The sequence below is a fragment of the Convolutriloba macropyga genome, chromosome 2 (assembly GCF_964194025.1).
Source record: "Convolutriloba macropyga chromosome 2, txConMacr16.3, whole genome shotgun sequence".
NCBI classification, from domain to species: Eukaryota; Metazoa; Xenacoelomorpha; order Acoela; family Convolutidae; genus Convolutriloba; species Convolutriloba macropyga.
In genome coordinates, this window is record NC_134469.1 from 19424164 (window position 1) to 19446188 (window position 22025).

Below are 22025 nucleotides of genomic sequence, written 5' to 3' on the forward strand. Positions count from 1 at the left end.
TTATTATTTTCCGGCACCTGAATCTTTAGCTATCTGACACACCACCTGAATCCACAAGTGAACTCCATCGACGCCATTCCGTAAACTTTAAATTTCCAAACAAGTTTCTGCTATTTCAAGGTAAATATTTACACAAGTTGTTTCATGGTTGGCAATTATTTTGTTTACGGTTTGTGCTGAATTTATATTACAAGGTCAGTGTATGCTCTCTAATGCTTTGTGATGCTTGCAAATTATCCAGAATTGTATCAGCTGCAATTTATTTATCAAATTCCAGAAAATTTTACCCTTTAAACCATGAAATTAAATGTAAAAGAAAGCTTGAAATTACTAATGCCCAATTTTTACTCAGTTGTATTGTTTGGCTTCCTTACACATCACGTAGAAACTATTTCATACTCAAAACAAAGTTACGCTTCGGGAGATCAGGAGTTCGATCCCGGGTCGCACCGTGTTCCCGTGACGTCACTAATAGTTAATGGTGTCCAGAGCACATTCCATGCATTCTATGTTCGACTTGCAAGGCAGCATAACGGAGAATTGAAGTGGTTCTGTGGGGCCATTCTGTTCAGTGATAGATGGGTGCTCACTAGCGCTAAATGTGTGAGGAATATTAATAGTACGTACAGATGGTAGAATTTACTGCAGAACTCCTCAAATTTTTTACTGCACCGAAGTTCAATTTTTGTGCGTTTTTTGTAAGAAATCTCTGAATTTTGTTAATTGAACTTTTTCTTGTTTCTAGGTTTTTGTTCTGATCCATTTTATTGGGGGAGGAACTATCTACTCAACTGGGTTTTTTGTTAGGTCAACTTTCACCAATCGATATATTCATCGTACAGTTTTGTGAGTGGTATCATAAGAAATCTCGTCAAATTTCACACTAAAAAGAATTCTTTGAATTCTGCTTTTTCCGAGGAGTTATAAGTTTTAAGGTTTTGTGAACCTTAACTATCTTCCGTTGTTCTGTTCTTTTTTGCGCAATTTTGCGCTACACAATTCAAAAAATTATTAACCATAGCCTCAATGTTTGTACGTTTAAAGAAAAACCGTAGTTGGTGAACTGTTGGAATCACTTGTTTTGGTTTTTTCCGGGTAAGTTTTTGCCTATCAAATATGCCCTTTTTGTCAAGTTTTCACAGTAGTGTAGACATCAAAACTGCTGAAACAAGATTCGTTTTCAAAGATATGGGCCAATTTGGCCACCGGTTTGCAGAAAAACTGCAGCAAGAAAATTTTTGTAGAATTTCCATAATTTAAACCAATATTTATTTAAAAAAACTTTCTTTTGAACTATTATGATTTTCCACTGCCAACAAAATGCTCAATGTTATACAACGATTGCGTTTCTTAACAGCTGGACCGCAATAGCATCCCCTGTTTTGGTCCCATTGTTGATTTTTTGAAACGAAAATGTAGTCGCAAATAATTTTTTGGGTCTATTATTATATAATATTTTTTGTGGTTTTTTATCCTGATTACTGGCAAGTCTGTTTCCATTTAACAATTCAATTAATACGAGCTGTTTTTTTGTGAATAATTAGGCTCCAGTTAATGAACATTGTGTTTTTTGGTTAAAGCTCATGCATTTTATGGCTTCGACAAATTTTCTTCCAAAACCTTAAATGAGTTCTTGGGTTTTACCAGCATATAATGTTCTCTTTACATTCCTATGATTGAATCCAAATATCTAAACGGCTATATTTGTATCAACGGAGGCAATTAGAAACTATCTGGTGCATTCAACTGATACATAATGGTGCTTCTCTAATATAACTCGATAAGACCCAAAATTAATATTTCTTGATATCTGGACTTCTTACTCATATAAGCTAGTTCGGTAGCATCTCCAAAATTTCTGGTTTTAATTGAGAAGCAAGGAAAAGAAAACCACTTTTAGTTCTGCTGTGGAATTCAATAGTGCAAAAAATATTCGGATTGTAATGTCGCACTGTACATTTTTTTGAACTTCTTGCCTTCCTTGTTTTTTATGTCAGATACAGACCAGAATAAATTCACTCTGAACCTCAGTTTTTGACGGCACAAATTTACATGCAAAAGCAATTCATTGAGAATATTTGATAATTTCAGCTAAAAGCATATGTTTTTTGGCTTCAATACAGTTTGCGGATTGTTTGTGATATGTTTGTCAAATTTTTTTGTTCTGCCTTCATTCTTTGTTTACTTGTAGTCTTTTGATTTAGTCTCACTGAAATGTCCAATTTAGCTCCTATGCGGCAAAAACGGAATATATTTGCCATTTGATCTTTGAATTCTTGCGGTTGTTATGTGTTACGGATTTTGAAAATTTGTTTCAAAAAAAGTTTTTTGAGACCTGCCATATTCAGTTTTTATTCTGCATTGTTTTAGTACCGTAGTCTCCGCAAAGAGAAGGGTCGCGTTTTTCCAAGTGATTTTTAATGTAATTGATGTTTTTTATGATTCAAACAGTAGTTTTGTCGGCAGGGATACTTCGAGTTTTCATAATGTTTGTGTTCATTTTTGACGATTTTCAAATTTTGATTTTCTCTTTGCTGTCTTGTCCGATTATCAATGTAAATGGCACATTAGTGATAAGTGATATATCACAATAAGGGCGCTGAAAAACGTCGCAATTGATTATATTCTAATTTTTTAGTGAATAGGTTGTGGTTTTATAGGCTTCTACACCGTTTCCAAACGAAATAGATTAGCTTTTTTTATAATCCAAGAATTGGATTGTCTTGGTGCTCTTTCTTTTTTTTAATTTTTGTAAGATGTTTTCACACCTTTTCATGACTTTGAGCTTTCAAAACGGGATAAACAGGTAAAGCTCAGTGGGCATCAAGTTTCATTAGAGGCCCTTAACCGCGTTTAGTAGTCCTTCAAGTGCTTAGAGTGGTGAGAATAATGGGAAGGCCGTAATTCAAGGGTAAAAGGTCATCTTTAGGCGTTTTTTGAGCCCAAAATGTTGCAAATTTTTGCATTTTTTGTCATTTTTTGCCATTTTTTTTTGTTGGACCAGTCTGAAATTGAGCTTTGCGAAGTTTGATAATGGTGTTTGGCATTCGGTTTTTACGTTTTATGGCCTTTTTAAGAGCTAAATCTGTTGGTACTCCAAACATAAACACGCAAATTTATACAAATTTTAAACAAATTTTTCAAGGTTTTTGAAAATTTTTGTCCTTTTTTGAGATTTTTCTGCCCCTGATGTTAAGAAGCCTCCTCTTGGGTTAAATAATAGGTTATTGCATAATTTCTAGTGATAATGGAATGGTTTTCAACATTTTAACATCACATATTTTATCAATCGTTTGATAGAACTTGAAATTTATTTCAAGTTTTGAAAATTCTTGACAATTTTTAGGTTTCTCTAACCTCAACAGCCAGAGAAACTCCTCTAGGTTTTGATAATAGTTTACTGCATAAATTTATTGGTAATCAGGAATTTGTTTCGAGATTTTAATGTTTCGAATTTAACGATTTTTTAAAAGAAAAATTGCATATTTTTCTAAATTTTATAACTTTAGTATTTTTTTCCTCACTGGCCAGGAAACCTCCTATAGGGTTTGTAAGTATGTTACTGCATAGTTTCTAGTGGCAATAAAATGGTTGTCCGTTTCTTAATATCACAAATTTTAGCAGTTTTTTAAAATATATTTGCAAGTTTTTAAGTTTTTTTTTGAAAATGTTTTGAAAATTTTTTGAGTTTCCCTGCACCAAGTGCCCAGGAACCTCCTCCAGCGTTTGGTAACAAGTTACTGCATAGTTGCGAGACGTAATGAAAAGGTTACCAATACATTAATAACAAGAATTTCAGTAATATCTTGATAATAATTTTTAAAAAATTTTTAATTTTTTTGAAAATTATTATCATGTTAAACATTTGTGGATCTTTATGAGCCAGTGAAACTGTTCAAGGCTTGCAATAGGGACAATGGATAGTCTTTGGAGACAATGAAAGGGTTCTGAAGATGATAATATAACGATTTTAGCAAGTTTTTGTTAAAACTTTTGACTTTTTTAAAAATGTTTTGTTTTTTTTTGTAATTTTTTGAGTTTAACGACCTTTGCTGACCCACGAAGCTTTTCTATGTCTTGCAGATGGGTTACACGACAAAACTCCGGAGATAAAAAATTGGTTTTGAACTTTTTTCCAGCAATATTTAGATACTTTCTTTTAATTTTGCTTTTCTCAGTTTTTCTTTTGAACCATTTGTCATCTCTCGAGTTAATCTACATTTAGTGGCAATATAATTCAATATGCAATATAATGTTTATTTTGAATTGTGTGATTTATGGCCTTCAGGTTAAAAGCTTCAAGAGTTTTAGCAATGGTTATTTTTTGTTTAGTTTGTTTGATCCTTTTAGGTTCTCAACATTTGAGATTGTCTTTTTGGCTGGGATTGCTCAATTGATTTCTGGTCAGGTACATTAGGTCTGTTTTTATTCAATTCTTTGGATTGTATTTCAGGACTTGTCCTGCTCTGTTTGATTTTTGTGTGTCTTTGATTTTTCGCTGATATGTGTTCGTGTCTTTGAATTTAATTGTTTTCTACAAGTGTAACCGTTTTTTCTACGATTGCCCTGTTTGTTTTTCGTTTTCTTGTTAAGTATTCTCCATAAATTCAGGTGGCGTTTCTTTTATTTTGGAATATGTCGTTCGGTTTAGTTCAGTCTTTATTTGATGCTATTTTGAATTTCGTAATGATCGCTGTTTCTTAGTGATTTTGTTGTTTGTCTTGTCTCTTATTCTTCTTATTGGTTGGTGTCATTGGCCTCTGATGTGTTTTTGTTTAATTTGTATCCTTGTTTGAGCTTGAAGCGATTTTATATTTGGATATAACAATTAATTTTGAAGAACAGCTGAGCTTTTGGATTTTTCTATCTCTTCCTCATTTGGTCGACAAATAAGTAAAAAATGCTGTTGAGCGGGGTCGGAACAATATGTGCAAACGCACATTTCGGGGTATACATGTTGAAATTTTGCTTAGACTGAATGTTGGGTTGAAAAATTAGATCATAATTTTTTAGCCCTATTCAGCGTAAAATACAACGCACGCTAAAACGCTTTAATGTACGTTTGCATTTTTTTTCAAAAAAAGTCATCGGAGAAACAACGAAGTATTTACTAATTTGTATTCGGCGTTTTTTCTTTCCTGCATTAGCATTACTGACAATAAAACCATCGAAAATTGCAAAGAATTGCAATTTTTCTGCATATACTTGAGGGAAAAATGTATAACTTGTCATAAAAATGTTTCCTCGCCCACACTAAAAGCTCTTCAACATGTGTGATTTGTGTCATGTTTAAGCTAACAGCATCTTCATAGAGCTCGATGACTTCGCCAAAGCGACTGGTTTGGGTCGCGTTTATACCTGTGGCCGGAGAATAATCCCAAGAGGGTATGTGAAATTACTTATTTTTATAAGGAATATCATAGCACCAATCCCCCCCTAAACAGAAAGCTGATCCCTCTGGTACATCTTTGGTTCATCTCAATTTTTTTCAATGGTGCATTAATTGTACCTTAACACATAGCTAAATAGGAAATTATTGCATATAAGCATTTCATTTACTGACACTTTTCAACACATTTTGAGTTGAGAAAAATGTGCATAAAATGCAGAATTCATGTCATTGCTGATTTCAATCAAAACAGCTGACCATATTGACAATAAATTTAGATTGACAACAAGTTTTAAACCATAAAATTTCTTTGACGTCATCAACCAAAAATTTACAAAATATTGGTAAAAAACAACGGATCTTTTCCGTCTGCGCCCCTAGCTTAGTGTAAGGATTTTATTTGCACCCCCAGTCGCACGTGCCAAGTTTTTACATAGTTATTTAATATGTAATAGCACGTGCTCTGTATCTGAGGGGTGCATAACGTACTGGGGGTGCACAAACGGAAAAGATCTAAAACAATTTTGTCTTAAACCCAATGTTCTACGCTAAAACGTGTTCATAAGGCAAAGTACAACTTCGCAGTACATCGATTCCCGCTAATTCCTGGTGGGAAAACAGGTGAGTTACCAATCGCAATGGTTCCAGTTAAGCTTATCAAACTCCCGATGAGGAATTTTTATCAGGAGAGTCGAGAAAGAACTGATTCTAACTATTTCCCGGTCAAGTTGTCCTGGGCGAATTGAGTAAAAAAGCCGTCAACAAACTTATTTGCAGTACTTCCTGACCGGATATTTCCACAATGACAAAAAACTTAACAGTAGACGCTGTTGTACTGATAAACACTCTAACGCTTGTATTTAGAAAGATTGTCTAGTTATGTTCATGTGAAAATATGTTGAACGGTTTTTCGGGTCATTCGCCATATAATACCGTGCCCATGGGGATTGAAAAAAATTACCCAGTATTTTCGGATCTGTTATGTTTTGGCCCACAGACTGTTTTTTGCGCCCCCAGCAACAAGCAATTTACTGTGCAAAAATGTCACGTGCGTTTGGGGGCATTAAAACATTCACTAAGCTGGGGGAAACAGAATTTTTTCAGGATTTTTTTTGAGGTGCAATAGAAAAAAAGTAGAGATATCGAAAATGTTCTCGAATTTTCTTTTCTTCATATATATTCTTGTCTAGCTTCATTAATCTTGAAACTTTTCATAGACGTCTTAAAAAAGTCCAAAACTTTGAGTTATTTCCATCCTCTTGCCGCCGGAGGGCTAAATTTCAACAAAGTTATTCCTAGCAAGCAATAGCAGCCAGTTCTTGAGAAGTAAATGGCTTTACTAACCGCTGTTATAACTATAGTTAATGAAAAATTGCAAGAATGCTCAACTATTTTCCAGGTTGTGGAGAAAACCAAAATCGGCAAATCATCACTTGAAATTTTCAAGTAATGATTTACCGATTTTGGTTTTCTCCACAACCTGGAAAATAGCAGAGCATTCTTGCGATTTTTAATTAAATAATCATTAACATTACGACGCAGAGGTATACCCAAATCGTCACGGGGAGATATGCCCGATGCGTGTATCTCGCGTTCGTTTTCACGATGTTAATACATTGAAAATGAAACAATATTGCGAAAAACAGCTACTTTATCAGAAACCGGCAAAATAGAAGGAAAATTAGCAGCCCGTGTTCGCAAAAGTGTCCTAATCCTAGCCGCGAAATACAAGTACAAATTTTATAACTTATTTTTTGCACGGCTTGTATCACGCATCTGCTCTATTTATGTATCGATTTTTCTCAAGCAATGATGCTCGATTTCGCATAAAATCCGCAATTAAGCCTAACTTGATTACTATTTATTTAGTTAAGCCTAACTCATTACTACTAGCAGTACTTTATTACTACTTTATTACTACTTATAGTACTTTATTACTACTTATTACTACCTATTAGTACTATTTATTACTACTTATTAAAATCGGCCAGCCCCACGTTGATATACAAAACCTTTGATGTGCGAGGGGTTTTTCGGGAGAAATCAGTTTTTGTGGTTGCATGTATTTAGAGCACTTTAAAGTTTTGAAAACTTTGATTAAATCTTTAATAAAGTGCTTATTGCATGCTCAAAATGCGCTTGAAAAATAGATACCTAATTTGAGCGGAAACGTGCTTCAAGACTTGTAACCTACTTTTCGTTCCGAATGTTCTTTTATTTCGCAAAACTGGCGGAACCACTTCGGCGAAAATTAAGATACAAAAGATGTCTCCTAATTTCGTTCATTGTATGTATCTAATTTTCAAGCCAATTTTACTAAGGCCAAAACCTCGGAGTATACCTCTCCGTCGTAATAAAAAATTTGTGCTTTTTTGCAAATTTACAGATCATTTTAAATCTTATTTCACCCAAAAATGTATGTTATTGTCAGAGAACTATTTTTACATATACGAACTGTTTTGTGCACGATGTAGAGCTGAATTTGTGCAGAGTAAAGGTTAAGACGATTTCAAATGAAAACAGGTACTAATCTATGAGGCAACAAAAGAAATTCTATAATTGTTGTAGGCAACCCTTTCAAATAACCAGAATTGATCGACTTTGATAGTAATCAATTTTGTGAAATTCAAGGAAAACGGTTGTAGAAATGTGTGGATCGTCGGGGATAACATTGCCTAATTTATTTACAACTATTTAAAATTACACACACATCTGCTCAAATTTTTCAAAAGTTAATATAAAAGGAGGACATGGAGTGAGTCATTTTGATGGAGCAGCCATTTTTTTTTGCTTTTGATGCTTTGAAATGAACCGTATGCAAATTTCCTACATGGACGCAAAAAATTGACTCGAAAAAATATAACTGTGAAGGATGAGGTTTATTAAAAATACGCTCAGAGAAGCGTCACGAAACTCCAATTACGCCCCAGAAATTAGAATTTAACGTGGTGTGACATTCTTTTCAATCTCATCCTCTCCTTCAACCCAAAAAAAATTCCTTTATCCGATTTGATTTGATTACAATCAAAGTCTCCAAATTCAGTATTATATCAAAACACAAATAATTTGCCCCAGAGAAAATAATATAGCCAAAACACTGCCGCCTTGCTTCAAACAATTTTTCGCAGATTTGTTGCAAATCTAGTCTCTGTCAACATGCCAGCTTGATTTTTTTGAACTCCTGGTCTTAGCTGCCAAAGGTGCTTGTAGAAATTTGGTAGCAGTAAACAACCCAATTATTATTGTATCAACCTCGAAAATCGTTTGATTCACAAAACAATTTGTTTGCTCCTCTTAGTATCCTCTGATCATACCAGTTCTCCAGATATTTCTGGTTAACTGTTATGTTCAGCCAGATTTCGAATAAGGCATGAAAAACGCCGCGTTCTTGAAAAGTTGTAGGTAAAATGAGAAAGTGGTAGGGTTGGTTGCACAAAGAGATGAACTGTTGCTAAATATTTCCTACATTACATTCAGTATTATTGATTATAACATGAATAGAATGATAATCAGCGGGTCAGTTTTCTACATTAAAAATTATTTAATTAAACGGACTTTTCTTCATATTGAACTTCTTCAAAAAAAATTGATAATGCAAACAGCTGTATGGATCACGGTTCCATGGGGGTTCCACAGCAAACTGACAAAATATGCTAAAATGCCTGAAAAAAACCATACGTTACCAAACCGGCCAGCGTATATAACATTTCTTTAATTTGCCATTGCTAAATTGCCTTTACATTGAAAGCTTTACTAACTTGACAAAATTTATTTTTGTACTAGCGTACATAAAAACTATCTGAGCATTGACTTTTATGTCCAAACATCTTTTTCTACGTTTATAACCGTAACACGCAAAATAACCTGTAACAACGCAAAATGTTCTTCAGAAAGATGGGTTGCAGGAGACGACTGTCGGATCAAACCTGCGGTCGCGATTACCGGTGAAAAGAATGAGGGTCAGCACAACATTAATTCACAAATAGCTCCAGATTTGCAAAAACAGATTTCAAATCAACTGTTGCTTCCCACACATCTCAATTCGAGAACTATTTTGCGGTTCCTACAAACTTTGACCCCCTCCCGTTTTACAACGGGCACAACTAATCAGGTCGTTGTTCTAGGGTGAAAAGGGGGAGGGGGTGGTTGTGAGCTGACCATGGGACTTGGCTTTTGGTAAACGAGACTAGAGGGGTTTCATAGATTAATTCCATCACAATCAACTATGCCAGCAAAAATAATGGTGCAGCTGAGCCACGCCATCTTGAATGGTCGGCCTGTGCGGTTTTCGAAAATTTCTCTTTAGCAATCATGTCAATCTGTTTAAGCTTCAGATCATATGGCAATAAACTTTTTCTTACTTTACTGATGGTTTTGCTGGTAAGAGATAATGCAGTCGGTCTCCAGCAATGTCCAGTTGTATAGCAGTCGTCCACATAGGCTGCACAGAAGCATGGTCTTCGGCCACCAAGACTGGTCCGATAAAAAATGGTTGGCTCGAATTCTGTGCAGTCAGAAATTGAATATTAAACTTTGTTCCCAATGTATCAAAATGAGCACCATTGGTTTTCACTATTGCAGTGCTGAATTACACTGACAACCAACTCCGGGACCATACTTTGGAAACGTTATCATATTCTAACAAAGCAAAGATATTCTTCCGAAAGCACAAAAGGAGTTCTTCTTGGTGTTGGAAATATTCTAATCCCCGCTGCCTAAGTTACTGCCATCAATTTACGCTGAGTGCTTTGAAGCAGTCACTGCTTCAAAATAAATTTTTCATATACTGATTCCACAGTAAAGTTACAGTAATCTATTCTTCGAATTTACCATAATTTTTGTTTACCTTCATTCAGTCATTATGAGTTCAACTGAATTTTAGTTAGTGTATAATAATGTTCTATTAGTTTCAGTAAGTTACACTGTAAGTGCCGAGAAAAGAATCCGCATTTTTTATCACTAAAATTTCATGAACATGAGAAATTGGACCGGAATTGGAGCGAAATAACAGCGGTATTACCACAAAAAACGAGTCATCTCTTCTGTTTTTTTGTCATGTAAATTAGACTGCTGTATTTCTGAACAGACTATTCAAGAGCAAAATTGCCTCTGTTCAGATCATCCGAGACAATAAGCACCTCGAATTCGACTCAATTTCAAGATTGGTTAGAGATCGGTCTATTATTGACTTCATTATTTTTTAAGCTCTATCTTCTGTCTTACAAAGTCGAAGAACGATCTTTCGAAAAACGCCAAAATATGTAATCGAGTGTTAATAGGGTTATTTGAAATTGAACTTGCTCCCCTTTGTAGTTTCATTGTATATCTGTTTTATCGTCAACCATTTCATTTGAACTTTGACATTTCAATATAGTGCTTTTTAATCGGACTCTCTAGGTAAACCCCATAAAGTAGAAACGCTTTCGGACTTCTCAAATTTCAAAACATTCAGATATGAGCGTTCTGATATTCATTTGTTTGTCTCAAAGTTTTAGAAAGTTGCGTTCACTTGCGTTGCAACCCAGTGAATTGAAACTTCACAAGACATGCGTAAACTTGACATCTTTTTTAAAGAATGAATTATCTTGAATCCAAGAACTTGAATTCGCAACATTTCATAATAAATCTGGATAAGATGTTGGTAAGGTCTTATCAAGATAAACCAGGAAAATTTTCTGACAGCTCTTGACAAAGAATGAAAACTTTTATTAACAATTTTGTCATTTGCAATTGCTGTTCGATGTATCTCGGCTCAAAAAAATCAAAATTTCTTTATGTGCACTCATAGTACAAACTGTAGGGTAAAGCGGGTCAGTCGAGGTATTCAGTCTTAAAACAGTCAACTGATAAATCTTGATCAATGTTAATAATTGTGCTTAGTTTAAATCTGCTTTATAATATTTACATCATGGTATGCCTAGTAGTGTCATATGGTTAATCCTTCTTGGATATCTTGCCAGAATCTTCTTTCTTTGATACACATTTTTGCAAGTTTGTACAAATTTTTATGTTTTCATTTCATATCAAGTGCCAGATCAAGATCTTGGCAATATTTACCATGTTTTTATTATCGATTCACTATGAAATTCATGAAACTCGCCAGATACCTAACTTGCCGCTCTTAAGTTGCAAACAATCGAGCGTTAAAAAAATCTTTTATGCAAATGGAATCGAGATGCGTATCTAAATAGTTTAGATTTAAACGTTGACCTTTGTAAGTTTCGCTCGTGTTGTATATTAATGGGTTTAACTTAAAGAGCCTTTTTGTTGTAGCTTCCGACGCTTCAACAATGGAAGCAGCCAAAATGACATCGCACTTTTGCAATTGAGATGCAAAGCCAATATAGAAAACTTTACTTCCATCCCTCTGTGCAATGAAAGACAGGCCATCGGGACAGAACTGACAGCCCACGGAATGGGATCAATTAACAGTAGTGGTCACGAATTTCCACCCTTTCTGCGCCAGGCTCTGTTCCGGGAAGTCAAGTTCATGGAAACAAAGGATCCTTTTAAGGCACTTTTATCGATAAATTTTTGACGATTTTTCTCAAGAGAGATTATGATAATTTATAATGTTTTTGAGATTAATCCCAGATTGCAACTGAAATGGACTTATCAGAGGCCAATTTCTAAAAAATTTCAGTAAAACGCGGCAAAAGGTGAGGAACTGCGGTTGGAATTCCTTTCTTTTCCACAGTGGAAAAAATCAACTGTTTGATTTTTTTTTCAGAGACATGGAAGTAATCGGTTGGACCATTTTTTGGACCAACTTTTTTGGAACATTCCCCTCATTGCCCCGAAAAACATACTTCGCTTTTGGGTTAAGAGGGATAAATTTAAGTAGACGGTGAGCCAGTGGGTGAAAATACGGTGGATTACATGATGGAAAGTTATATTCATAAAATGGTGTAAGAGTTGGATGGAAATCATTACATGGAACTTAAAATGAAATAATGTCTAAATTTTGTTATCCATTTTATCGCAGTCATTTTAGTTAGTTTCTCTCACCCTTTAATTGACATCGCTTTTGGGGAAAACTAGAGGAGGTGATTTCAATTCGACCATCTATTGCAACTAATGCTATACTTTTTATTGCTCAAGCCAATTGCCTCTGAAACTTCAATTCGTTCTACGATTGTTGAGTGCCAATTCATTTAAGTAAATAGTAAGATTAGGAGAGCTACAATACACCCTCAACTGTAAATTTAATTATCTCTAATTATCATTGTATTATCACTGAATTTTTTTATTTACGGGTATTCACCTGCATACGACACACCTTCGCGACGTTACTTTTCCTATTACATTTTTTGCAAGTGTCACATAATTCTGGCGGATGCCATTCTAATCTGCATTCCGCTTTTGGCCGTAATTCAATTTGTTCACAGACTGTAAGGCTTTTGACTGTTGTGAATCCGTGGTTTACTCGATTGCCCCCTCTTCTCTTAGTGATGTTGTAGACTGCTTTGGATCGTGCGCAGATTAGTATCATTCATGACTCTTTGGATCTCATTTTGTCCACGTCTGAGTGCAGGTGTTGTCTTGAATACACTCATGTTCTTCTAGTCTCCTGATATCCTTTTATATGTTCAATAGGTGACTTTGAAACAAGGATCTTGTGATCTATAGATCACAAGATCCTTGTTTTTTAAGTCACCTATCGAACATATAGAAAGATATTAGGAGACTAGAAGAACAAGATTGTATTCAAGACGACATCTGCACTCAAAATGTGATCCGAATAGTCATCAATGATATTAATCGGGGCACGATCCAAAGCAGTCTACAACATCACTAGGAGAATAAGGGGCAATCGAGTAAACCGCGTATTCACAACAGTCAAAAGCTTAACAGTCTGTGAACAAATTAAATTACAATCAGATATGGAGTGCAGATTAGATGGGTATCTGCCAGCATTAAGTGACACTTGCAAAAAATGTAATAGGAAAAGTAACGTTGCGAAGGTGTGTCGTTTTAAAGTGAATGTCAGTAAATCAAAAAATTCAGTGATAATACAATGATAATTAGAGATAATTAAATTTACAGATGAGGGTGTACCAACCGATAGATAGTAATTATAAAGAAAACGTAGTCTTTTCTTAAACAACGCGCTTCCAGAAAATTTGACAGTTTTTCCCAGTCCGACAGACCAGAAATTAACGGCAGTTTTCAATATACGCCAGACCAGAAATTAAGACCCTTTTATTTCCCTCTAAGACTACATCTTTCACAATTTGTCGGAAATAGTTAATGCTGGACTATGTCGGGAGGACTGTTTTTACTATGGAATTACTCTGATCAATCTGAATAGTTGTTCTCGTTTTTTTTCTGGACATAATGACCTACTTTTTTATGTAAATAAGCTGTTTCAGTTCTGGTTTTACAAAAATGCGCATGTTCAGTACTGAAACACTCTGGGTGGTCAGCCCAGGTTGAAGTCTTGGTGGCCAGTTTAATTGACTTGTTGCTTGTGTTTTGAAGCATTTGACTGTTTTTGGTTCGATCCGTACGAAGTCGATCGTTTATTAACAATTCTTCGCCTTTTTTCAATGATCTACTGTTTCAGATCTAAAATCCTATGGTAGTTTTAAAATCAGAAATAGAGTGTGCTCAATCGGTTTCGAGTATAGTTTGATTTTCAAATTAAATGCATCAATCAATTTGCAAACTGTAATACTCACATTACTACACACATTAAATAGCAGACTGAAATATAATACCAGTGTGCTGTTTTATTTCAGAACATTTTTTTCTTTCCATCATTTTTGCTATTTTTAAATTCATATTCCTAGGATTCACAGATCAATAATCGATAAAAGCAAAGTTTCGCCTCATAGCTGCTGAAATGTGCTGATGGTACCATATGCACACAGCCTCTGAATTTTGGAGCCAGTATCAATTTCATGGACGAGGGGGGACCTCTCTACGCTTTCCCAGAAAGTTCCCACGATTCCGCCAGTTTTGATGTGTGTCTGTACGGAATTTCCAGTCACTACATTAAACATGCAACCAGACAAGGACTATACCGGAGTTTTTTCACCAGCATTCCAGATCACATTAAATGGATAAGGAAGAAAACTGGATTGCGTATTTGAGTTGAATTTTTGAGACTACTTTGATATTCAATTTTTGTGTTTCGTACTGATAAAATCTAAATATTTTTCTGATTGATTTTTAATTTTCTAATTGAAACTTATAATAATTTGATCTCAGAAGTTTCCAAAGTGCAGATCCCAAATTTTGAAAGTTCTCTGATTGGAAGCAAAAAAGATGCCCTGGCTTGAGGTCCATGGTTTAGAGGCATAAACATCAAGTTATCCAAAAAAATTCCGAAAGTTTCGAGCCTTCATAGTGGTCTCGATCAGATTTCGTGGCCTGATAAAACTGTCAATAAATCTGGAACTTCTGGATTGTAAAGAAAATTATTTACGGGGTCTGCACAATTTTACGGAACCAAATTAACTTTTCTTCCATCAGAACCGAACCAAATTACTCCACCTCAAGCATTTTTTGTACCCTCTCATTTTTGAAACAATTTTCAAGCCAAAAGTTTTCAAATTGGGGTGTCCGAAAGCACTGCAAATTTGAAAAACTATTTCCTCTCCTGGCTTTCAGCATCTTTGGCATCTATCTTGTCTGCGTCTGAGGAAATGAAAACAAAGTCCGGTGAACTCAAAGTATAAAATGAGGGTATAAAGCGGATCATTGAAAATTTTCAGCCTTGAAACAATAATCAAAATTATACCTCAAAATAGTTTTGTTTCGTTTATTTCTCTTTTATCTCATGTTACAAGTCTTTTTAAAAATTTTTTGGACCTTATCGGGGACTTCACGGTGGCGGCCCTAAATAAAGAGTGCACTCTTGACATACCTAACTAGAATCCACTTAAAATTTTCAATATGCCGTTACAAGAAGCGGCTCATTTTCTTGTTAATAAACTAACGAGAGCAGCTTTTATTCCGTCATTCTGGATAAGTTTTGCTATTTTTTGATAGTTTTTGCTTAATCGTATGATTTTCTGCTATATATTGTTTTTGTTTGCTATTGAATTTTTAATACATGATATATCTTGCCATGTCGTGGTTAATCTTTCTTGGAAATCTTGCCAAGATCTTGTTTCTTGACAGCCATGCAAAAAACGTGAAAGTTCTTGCTTATCTTGATTTTATCTTGCCACGCAGCATGGCGAGATTTTGGCTAGATTAACCATGCTTTAGTATGTTTCTTACCATGGCTATCAGGTTTTTCTTCACTGGGTGAACAAAATGACCGTAGGAATTGAAGAACACCATACCCTAATCGAAAGTTGTGTCTATTTGATTTTTCAGCGGAACACAGCGGCAAAATTCTTCATACACTGTGAAACGATTCGAACTCAAACTCGAACTACGCTATTAATGCCACGTATTCGAGTGTTCACAATCACACGAATCACACTCAAACGGAGCAAGAGATCCTCAACTTTGTAAGCCAGATTCGATGAATTTTGCGGTTTTCATACAAATTCAGAGAGTGCGGGGCACCGTATACGATATCCCGAACCCCAACCTCAGTGTATTCAGAGAATCTTAAGACATAGTAATCTACAACCAGTCAGAGATGCAATTTTGACATGTACGGCAGTATAAATAGAGCTTGAAAAACTACCAAAAATTAGTTGAAACATGTGAAATTTGTCTTATTAAACTGATATACAGTGCGTATTGAAGCACAACTTCTTGAGCGGTAAGTTAATTGTTACTTTGTCTTGTTTTTGTGGATCATATTAGTGATTGTGCAGTTTTAACTTTACTTTGACTTGTGAAAAGAGAATTAACTTTGATATTCTCAAAATTTTCATTCTGAGGAACGAAGTTCCTAAGTAAGAGAAACTTTGCGCGAAGCATAAAGTCAGTTTCTCTTACTGGCTTTAACGAAGCCTACTCTAGTTCAACATTGGTGTTATTGAAACCAATAGAGAGACTGGCTATTAAAGTTAGAAAATTTGTTATTGTTGATCAGTTACACTTACAATTTGTTCTGACTGTTTTTGCAATCTTTGAGATAGAAAGCTGAAACGTTGCAAGTCTATAGCCAAGTTATAGGAATACAATTTGTTGGAATTAGAATTCTGAAATTCAGTTTATAAATTGAGTTATTAACAAAAACTCAACAAAGTTTGATTGTTTCAATTTCAATTAATTTGTTATTCTGAGAGAAACAAGTTTGTTTTAAAGCAAAGCTGAGCGATTAGTTAGCAGGAGTAATAGAGCAACAAGTAATGCAACGGTAATCTACAGTATAGCGGATAATACAGTTCACAAAAGTTAACTGCAAAAACACAATATCCGGACAGATTTGAAACCGCTGAAACGAACTGGGCGGTGTAAAGTTTTCCTTGACTTTGATAGGAGAGCAGCCGTTACTTAATTCATGTATGCCCCATGTCACGGTTTCAACGAAATCAATTGTCATCTTAGAACGGTTACATAAAATTCACCCCTATAACAACCAAGAAATCGTACACATTCCTAGTATATTTATTAACCAGGAGTTCTCAAAAAATACATAAGGCCTTGTATGACATAATGTCGATCCAGGAAGTTTGTATAACTTTTAACCCAATCATTCGCCACATCATTTAATTCAGCTGTCCTTTTTTCTTTACCCACCTTTTTTCTTTAGTTTCTTTAGTTTTTTGGCGTCGGCAACAGTTTGGAACTTTACGAGATTTGCGTTACAGATCTTATTTTGCTGCCGTTTAAAAGGCAAATATTTTGAATCTTCATTTATTCATAGAAACCAATTGTATTACTTTGTTTGCCTGTTTTCATTATGGCAGGTGCCCGCGCAAAACGTTTTGTACGAGAGCTTAATTGTATATGCCAAAAGTAATTTCTGTAGCACTGGTATCTCAATATTATGGACGATTTCTTGTTCCTGGAAGTCGAAGACAGACCATCTCATTCTTTTGGTGCTAAATATTTGTTCTTTTGCATAATATAAAATAACTCGCTACTAAAATCTTCCCATACATGTATCATTGATACCTGCAAACTTGACGGCCTTTCTTGCTAAAACTAATAATGTAAGTTAAGCAAACCACAATTTGATCCAATTGATGCCAATTAATTATATTCAGAATCAAAAAGGGTTAAAAACAATCAAACATCCAAACCAAACATTGCGTTTGTTCTCATCATCGATTGCTTCACGGAGGCAGCAGACTGAAAATCAATTGCGTGCTAAGCACTCGTGTATCATCACACCATATCTCGGCTATTCCAACAGATCTCAGATCGTAGTTGCGTATTTGCGGGTGTTTCAAATTTTGACCAAAATATTTCAAGTTTTGCCAGAGATGTTATTATCATGCATGTCACATCAAAGTGTTTCAAGTTATGGTTCATTGGGGGTATATTTGCTATAATGAGTATGTACGTTATATTCCCACAAAGAAGGTACAATGTTTGAGGGAGTATACTAGGAAAAACCCATTTTTGCGAATATGCAGATATGCATTTGTTTCAAGGTACTTTTAACAGGGCCATCATAGCAACATGACCTCAGACCATGTCTTAGCAAACTTTGCCTAAAGTCAAACCTTGACCATTATTGACAATCAAATTTGAGATCAAAACCAATAGAGGTTTAGCTCATTTGTTTTGTTTGCTATTTCATATTTTGCTCGTCTACTGAACTGAGAAATTAGAAGATAGTTACTCTGAATATATAATAAGTTTTTTTGAACAAATATTGCATGATTAATCTATGATAAAAAGTGACGTTAATCAGCTCGTTATAAATAAATATATGATGTTATTCAAATTCCGAACGCTAATTTACTCTATAATTAGCGCGCTCATTTTTACAAGTTCGGGAGTGAAACCCTTACAGTTTTCAACAGACCTGAAACTTCTTAACAGAGATGACGGATTCAACCCATCGTTGGGTTCTCGAGTGACGTCATTGATAGTAAATGGGAGACGGAGTGATTTCCACTCGTTTTACGCCCGACTTTCGTCACCTCAAGAAGAACAGGAGCTCAAGTGGTTCTGTGGGGCTGTCGTCCTCAGCAATTCCTGGGTTTTGACTTCAGCCAAATGTGTTAGTGGTGTCCGTGGTTAGTACTTCCAACTGCCAATAGTTTGTTTCCCGTAAGACGGCAATCTGCTATAAATAATTGAATTATAAAATCCTTGTAATCCACCCTTGTAATACCTTTTGCACTGTATCGAGGGTCGGAGAGGACTGGTACCCTGGGTGAATTGGTATAATTTTAACCATACTTACCCGAAAAATTTACCATGATCAGGTTATCCAGACAAAAAGTGGCTTAATTTGAGACTGCAAAATAATGCGTCTAATTGTGCGGCTTGAAACTAACCCGAGTCAACAAATTGTGTGACTAAGAATCGACACGCCAGACAGTAGAAAACTGTTTCCACTTTGATTAGAATTATGAACCGCGTGTTTCCCGACAAAAATTGCCGAAATCAGATGCTCAGAAAAGTAGCGGGAAAAATATTTAAGATAAGCGTTGAAAAGTTTTTTTTTCACCGCAAATTTTGTACATACTTTTTGCGGTAAAATGCAGTGAAATTGTGTAACTTCACCGCTAGAGTACGCGGTGAAATTACAAACATTTACCACATTTCACCGCTATATTATGTAATTTGACCGCTCAATATAGCGGTTAATTTACATATTTAGTGGTGAAAATTAGTGAATATTTGCAAATTCACCGTTTACTCTAGGCAAAAGCAAAGACAAGAGCAAAACAGCAACAACAGAATGACCCGAAAATGTGCATTTCATAACACTATAATGATTCAACAAACCAGACAGCGAAAAAGTGCCCGACTAATATTCGAAAGCCAAACATTGCCAAAATGCGCTACTATGGTTAGTCAGAAATTCAAAAATGTTGATATTTTCTCCACTTAAAATATAATTATTTCAAATAAGGGATCTTTTCCGATATTTGGGTTCAAGAGGATTCTAAGATATTACGAAATGATCCTAGGAGAGCTTGCAGGAGATCTCAGAATACGCTCAGAATGTTGCAAAGTAAATCAAAAACTTAATTACAATGTTTTTTACTAGTTTTGACATTCTGAACAAAAAGTCTGGAATAATGTCGCAAGTTTGATATTTTGCTGTGTTGTTTATATGTTCATTTGCTATTTAAGCAGTTGATTCAAATGAGCTAAATTTCTCAGTTAGCTTATAGAATCGAAGTAAAAAAAACTATTGTTCCTATAAAGGGAACCGAATCAGTAGATTAACAGATATAGGAATCGATCAGTGGAGTGGGGTTATGAGCATTACGACGCAGAAGTATAACCAATTCGTCACGGTCAATTTTTTCCGATCTTGTAACTTTTGGTCGTTTTTCCTGTGTTAATACATTGAAACTGCAACAATATTAGGAAAAATAGATACTTCATCAAAAACAGACAAAATTGAAGGGAATTGTGCAACCGGTCTTCGCAAAAGTGTCCAAAATTTAACTACAAAACTGAGATACAAACTGTGTATCCTATTTTTCAAGCGCTATGTATCACGAATCTGTTCAATCTCTTTTTCGCGCGCAACGTTACTCAATTTTGCACTGAATGTATCAAATTTTTGCCATGAATGTCTCTACAATCCGCAAATAAGCCAAATTTAGCGCGGGTTTTTTGAGCCTGTAAAAGTGATGTAAAGCTTTATTAACTGATAGCAATTAAGTGATTAAAAATGGTTTACAGGTTAATAATATACCAGATAGTACCAAATTCGTGGTTTTTCGAGATTTTATTTGAAATCAAGCGTCGTCGTTTTGAGATAATTCTATGAAAAATTGACAAATAAATTTGTTTTTGAAAATTCCATCAGCTTCAATTTAGAGTAATGGAAAATGAAATTAACATCAATTGATATTCTTGAACGTCGCCTCACTATTTCTTCATGATTTTGCTTATTTTTCTATTCAAGCACCACTGTTTTGAGATGATTTTAGAAAAATTGACACATATATCTTTTTCTGAAATAGCCCTCGGTTTCAATTTAGGGTAAAGGAAAAGAACAAAACAACATTAAGTGAGATTTTTGATTGTCGCCTCAGTTGTTCCGAAAATTTTTCCGTTAGCAAGTTCATCATTCCTCTTGTTTGTCCATAACTAACCATGACTATAACGTCTAAGTTGGTCAGTTTTGGTTTATAAAAACATTTTGGAAGAAATACTGTTTTCTTCTTGCTAAATTTGGTTTAATGAATGATTACCATTTGACTTCAGCAGATAAATTTGTTAAATTGAGTATTTCAATATTGTTTTGTCTAATGTACAGGTTCAAAATAGTCTAACTATTTTTTTCTGATAATTTCTTCGAATCTGCGTCTGTTTTAGATGTCCAATATTTTTTCTGAAAAATCCCACCATTCTGTGACTAATTTTTTGTGTCTTTTACAGGTTGACAGGTGTCTATTAATCTTTGACTCAATATTATGTTGCGTCTGTTTACAGGTTTATAGGTTTTTTTTTAATTTTTCCGATCTATTTACAAGTTTACAGCTGTAAAATAATTTTTGGGTTCTATTCTGTTACAAATCATATATTGTTATATAGTACGTTACCATGTACAAAAATGGCGCGAGTGCCTGGGGTTTGTAAAAGATATAAGCCCTCTAAGCTGGGGTTGGGAAAAACAGAATAGATCCATTTTTTTGGTCTCTCCATTCTGCTCTCTCTCTCTCTCTTTCTCTCTCTCTCTCTCTCTCTCTATATATATATATATATATATATATATATATATATATATTAGCAAAACTCATAAACGAAAATTAGGAAGCGATATTGCGATATTTACAGATGCTTACAGATTTTTACAACAACGACCACAATTCAAAACATATTTTTGTCACATATTTTGCATGCTCAATTAATAAAGCTTCAAATCTCTTTTGCCTGCTCAATTAATAAAACCTTCAATCAAAATTGCATGCTCAAAAGCGCGCGCATAATTATGCTAAATTGCTTATTAGAGATAGACTTAATACAAAAAATAGGTACCTAAAATGATCGAAAACGTGCTACAAGACTTTTCACCTAATTTTACGATTTTGAAGTATCTCAGTTTCGCAAATCTGGCATAACCTTTTTTGCAAAAAAACAAAATACAAAGCATGTCACCAAATTTTGTTCATTTTTTGTATCAATTTTTCGAGGAGTTTTGACTAAGCGAGAAGTTTTTGAGTATACCTCTTCGACGTAATGAATGTTACGTAATGAATGTGACCTCAGTCTATGAATGTGACATAAAAGACTCGAGATTCAACATGGCGAGTTTTTTTAGCTTAAATTAGCGCTACAGACAGTATGGCGCAATTGGTGTTTTTGTTATCTTCGAAGGTATCAGCCCATATAACAAAACGCGTCAATTTTCTTAGGCCAAAAGATGTATGAAACTGGGAAACAATGGGATGATATTGTTTATGACCTCTTTTGTTTTGTTACAATTTCTCTCGTACAGCTTTTACCACCTCTGGGCAAGTATCCCCTAAACCATAAATCGGTAAATTACCCCCCCCCCCCAAACTCTTAGAACAAAACGATAAAACATTTGTATCGGAGAAAAACGGTTGCAAGCGAAAACTTTCGGTGATATTCTCTG

General features: G+C 34.8%; 1 protein-coding gene across 1 annotated transcript in view; it reads left to right on the forward strand.

Moving 5' to 3' along the window:
• Positions 1–274: 274 nt before the first annotated feature.
• The window catches only part of LOC142334847 (uncharacterized), a 41337-nt gene continuing 19586 nt past the window's right edge, over positions 275–22025 (forward strand). Inside the window, exons 1-5 of the mRNA XM_075383174.1 lie at positions 275–619; positions 5295–5385; positions 11663–11903; positions 14227–14476; positions 18277–18492. Of these exons, the coding sequence (XP_075239289.1) occupies positions 298–619; positions 5295–5385; positions 11663–11903; positions 14227–14476; positions 18277–18492 (1120 nt within the window). The 5' untranslated portion in view covers positions 275–297. The remainder of the gene's footprint in view (positions 620–5294; positions 5386–11662; positions 11904–14226; positions 14477–18276; positions 18493–22025) is intronic.